At 37.5% G+C, this 3757-nt stretch overlaps 1 protein-coding gene across 1 annotated transcript; it reads left to right on the top strand.

Moving 5' to 3' along the window:
- The first annotated feature begins 379 nt into the window (after positions 1 to 379).
- LOC117319620 lies at positions 380 to 2106 on the top strand. Its single transcript, XM_033874391.1, has 2 exons — positions 380 to 1068; positions 1600 to 2106. Exons 1-2 carry the CDS (start codon positions 411 to 413, stop codon positions 2022 to 2024), a joined length of 1083 nt encoding a protein of 360 aa, XP_033730282.1. The 5' UTR covers positions 380 to 410; the 3' UTR covers positions 2025 to 2106.
- Positions 2107 to 3757: the final 1651 nt, after the last annotated feature.

The raw sequence follows: 3757 nt of genomic DNA, 5'->3' as shown, positions 1-3757 counted from the left end.
ATTTGACATCAAGTCACATTAGATATATGTTGAAATTTATATTTTTAGAATCAGCTATATTTACTTGTTGTTTGTATCTAGTAATATTTCTCAATAATAGCATGTATCGGAAATAATTAGCAAAAAACATGAATAGTCACGCTTGATTGCGGGCTACACAAATTCTCCCCCTGAAAAATGAAAATCGTCGATTTAGGACGTTAAAATACATTTCATGAAAATCCACTCACACGGATTGATTTAAAACCTGAAATCAAATCTTTGTAGAGAAAATCACTTTAATCCATTCAGTAATGAAGGAGAAAAACGAAAATATCCAAAGCTCGGGCTCGGGTCTTCAGCTCGGGCTCGGCTCGGGATACACAAATTCTCTACCACCGTTCCGGCCTCTACCAGTCGAGAAGTCAGCCATGTTTGCATATTTAATTCTGATCCTATGTGTGTGCGATTGTTTTGGTTTTCTGGATGGGAAACAAATTGACCCCGGAAATCTGCCACGTCCAAGGCAGGACATTGACCCCGGAAATGAACCGAAAAAATGGCAAGATCTCGTGAGTTTCGTTAATCAGAAGATTGAAGGTAGGGAACGTCTGCTGGCTGACAAGGACGAACGCGTTGACAAACTTGAATCGAAAGTCGCGTCCCAGGAAAGGACAATTTTACAGAAAGATGTTATCATAGATAGTTTAGTAAGACGGGTATCGGACCTAGAGATGAGTGTGAAGTCGACGTCCTTTTCAGAAAAACAGCAAACGCGACACCATACGACATCAAATGTTGATGATTCTGTTCAGTCTCGATCACCAGTCAATGACACAGTCACCGTTTATAAAACTGGAGAACCTAGTATCTCCGTAAATAAACACCAAGGGGAACAATCTAAAAGGATGCCATATTCTCAGTCAAATGTTGAAGCCATATCGGATACAAAGCCTCGCGTAACTGAAACCTCTTCCTCTCAATCCGATGAGCCCCACCAAAAAAATGGAAACAACAACTGCCTTTGCCAGGCAGATGGAAACAAAGAAGCCGAGACGTTCGTAGAGTTTTCGAGATCTCGACAAAATCGTAAGTAATTACAAATCATGACATAGTTTTGCTATAATACCAGTGGCCCTATTTTCTCTCAGGATTTGTCGACCAATCTAATCTCTCGGGGTAGCATGCGCAATAGCGTGTTTCCTGTTTTGTGTTTTTATACAACAGCTTAAAATTTAGAAATTTAGGTTCCTGCATATAAAACCTGTATTTCTACTTTAAAATCGATGAAAAAGGATAAGATAAATTATCCTTTGAGGCATTTGAAAAAAATACAGTGAGAATAATAAAGGGAAGATTTTGTTCCAGGTGCATGCATGTGGTCATGGTGTGCTGGGGCTGAAAGCCTTAATAGCAAATTAAAATATCTAATATTTGCGGACCAGAAACATATATACGTTTTGTTGTTCTTTATTGAGTGAATTACTTCAGGGAAATATTCGTCGGGAGGATACTGTTTGTTGAAGGGCGTGAGGGTTCCTTCAGCCTATAGAACAAATATACTGAATGGTTGTATAGATACGACAGATCACTACCAGGAATATTTTCGTGTGATTTCAGGAGTCCCATTGATGCAACCAGTGGCGTTCCATGCGACTCTTTCTGACGGCAGATCTTTTAAAACTGATTCCGCTATAAATTTCGATCACGAGACAATTGACAACGGCAGCGGCTACAGCCCAGATGATGGTATATACGTCGTCCCGGAATCTGGGACCTATGTCTTGACGTGGACAATTCTAGGCAAAGCACATCAAGAATTCAACACCCTTCTTGTAGTGAACGGTGTTGTTAAAGGAGCCGCTTTTTCAGATAAATCAGAAAACGGCGATTACTATCAATCTACATCAGTCGTTGTTCTAACTTTGACTGAAGGGGATCACGTCCTTATCCGCATGGGGTATACAACACAACCAGTAGGGACTATCGAAAGTACAGATCATCACTATGGGGTTTCTACTTTCTCAGGCTGGAAACTCGGCTGAAAAGAAATATGTTTTTACCTCGTGTGGTATATAATATTTTACCATTATATCTCGCATGGTAATAAATTTGTGCTTCAGCGAACTTTGTTCAATTTGCAGTTCATTTATCAATACATCATTTCATTGTTTAGACATGAACTAGAATATTGAGTTTTGAACGTCGTCGTCGTCAACATCGTAACCGCAATCAGAAGTTAGTACGAATATTCATACCCGGCCTTTAGCTTATACCTTTGCCGGGTATGAATTTGCCCCCATGTGCAACGCCGGAGTGAATCACTAAATCACTCCGGCACTATTTATCATACTTTATTGCTCTAAAATGCATTAATATAATAATATCTGTACTTCTAAAAACATTCATCAGTGTGGTACATGTTTGACAGTGCAGTTTGTCCCAAACTACACTAAGATGTCATATCTTATCAGTTTTAAAGATTTATGGAAATGCATACCAGATATCCGTCATGTAAAAGTAAACTTTATTTATTTTACAATAATTGCGAAACAAGTTATATTAACTTATATTAATCACGCTTGTTGGCCCGGATGGAAGCGCGCGATTCCCGTCATGTCCTGAAACGTAAATATTTAAGGATTAAACTGTCTTTTTTGGTGTCTATAGTCGATATAGATGCCAGAGCTTTGCAAACAAACGTCATATTGTGCGCTAGCACAATATGACATGTTTGTTTGCAAAGCTCTGGCATCCATATCGACTATAGACACCAAAAAAAGACAGTTTAATCCTTATATTTACATTCTCAACATATTCGTTTTGTTATATTTGAAAATTAGCATAAAAAATGCCAATATTCAGCAATTTCGTCAATGGGGTTCGACAAATAGAACAGCCTATTTTTTCAAAATTCATTTGTCACGTGCAGATTGGCAAACAAAAAAGTGCATTGAAATATTACGAAAAAAAACACAGTCTGTTCAATGTTTTTTTATTATTTGTGTAACAATTTTGTATAAAATGTCTTTTTGATACTTTTTTATTAACATCAAAAACAATTTATGTTAGTTACAAGTAGTTCCGGTGGGTGAATATAAGTCTATGTGACCATAATTGAAACCCAAAACGTGACATCAATCCATGCCGCGCACGAATATATTCACTGAATATATTCGTGCGCGGCATGGATTGATGTCACGTTTTGGGTTTCAATTATGGTCACATAGACTGCAAATCTTTTTACTTAGTTTATATCGTGGCTTTGCCACCAAAATGTAAATATAAATGTATAGATAACGTCACGTGAAGGTCATTTATCAATGTATTTAACACTGTTGGTCTGATTTGATTATTTCCTATTATGGAAACAAACGTTTCAGAGAGAGAGATCGTCAATGATTGGGATCAAAAACCTTATAACAACAATCAGAATTACCAGATAAATTGTCCAGAATCAAAATTCCTGTCAAGCTGCCTTTCTCTGATTAAGATAATTGTGGAAACGGTATTTAAAGAGTCATCCGACCTATCTATTGTTGAGATCTTCTTAACGACAGACAACGGGAGTCCATCGCAGTGGTCTACACCGAAATTAGTCTCGTTAAGGCTGAACAACAATGGATACGGACATAACAAAGAAACCGTAATTCTAACTACAAATCCATAAAATAAGGGGGGAAACGAACGAAAAATATAGATTCGAAATGCAATCCTACATCTTCGTTGTTGGTCGGAAACAGAACATATATGTAATGAACAGGATTCATGGTCAAAA

Source organism: Pecten maximus, unplaced genomic scaffold, assembly GCF_902652985.1.
Source record: "Pecten maximus unplaced genomic scaffold, xPecMax1.1, whole genome shotgun sequence".
Classification (NCBI taxonomy): Eukaryota; Metazoa; Mollusca; class Bivalvia; order Pectinida; family Pectinidae; genus Pecten; species Pecten maximus.
The sequence above is the reverse complement of the archived record's forward strand: the minus strand, read 5'-3'. Positions and strand labels throughout refer to the sequence as shown.

What these genes read in the sequence shown, in the direction of transcription:
- LOC117319620 (XM_033874391.1), top strand. Translation starts at nt 411, where the DNA reads ATGTTTGCATATTTAATTCTGATCCTATGTGTGTGCGATTGTTTTGGT. An exon ending in TTCGAGATCTCGACAAAATC is followed by an intron (nt 1,069 to 1,599) that starts GTAAGTAATTAC and finishes GTGTGATTTCAG; the next exon opens with GAGTCCCATTGATGCAACCA.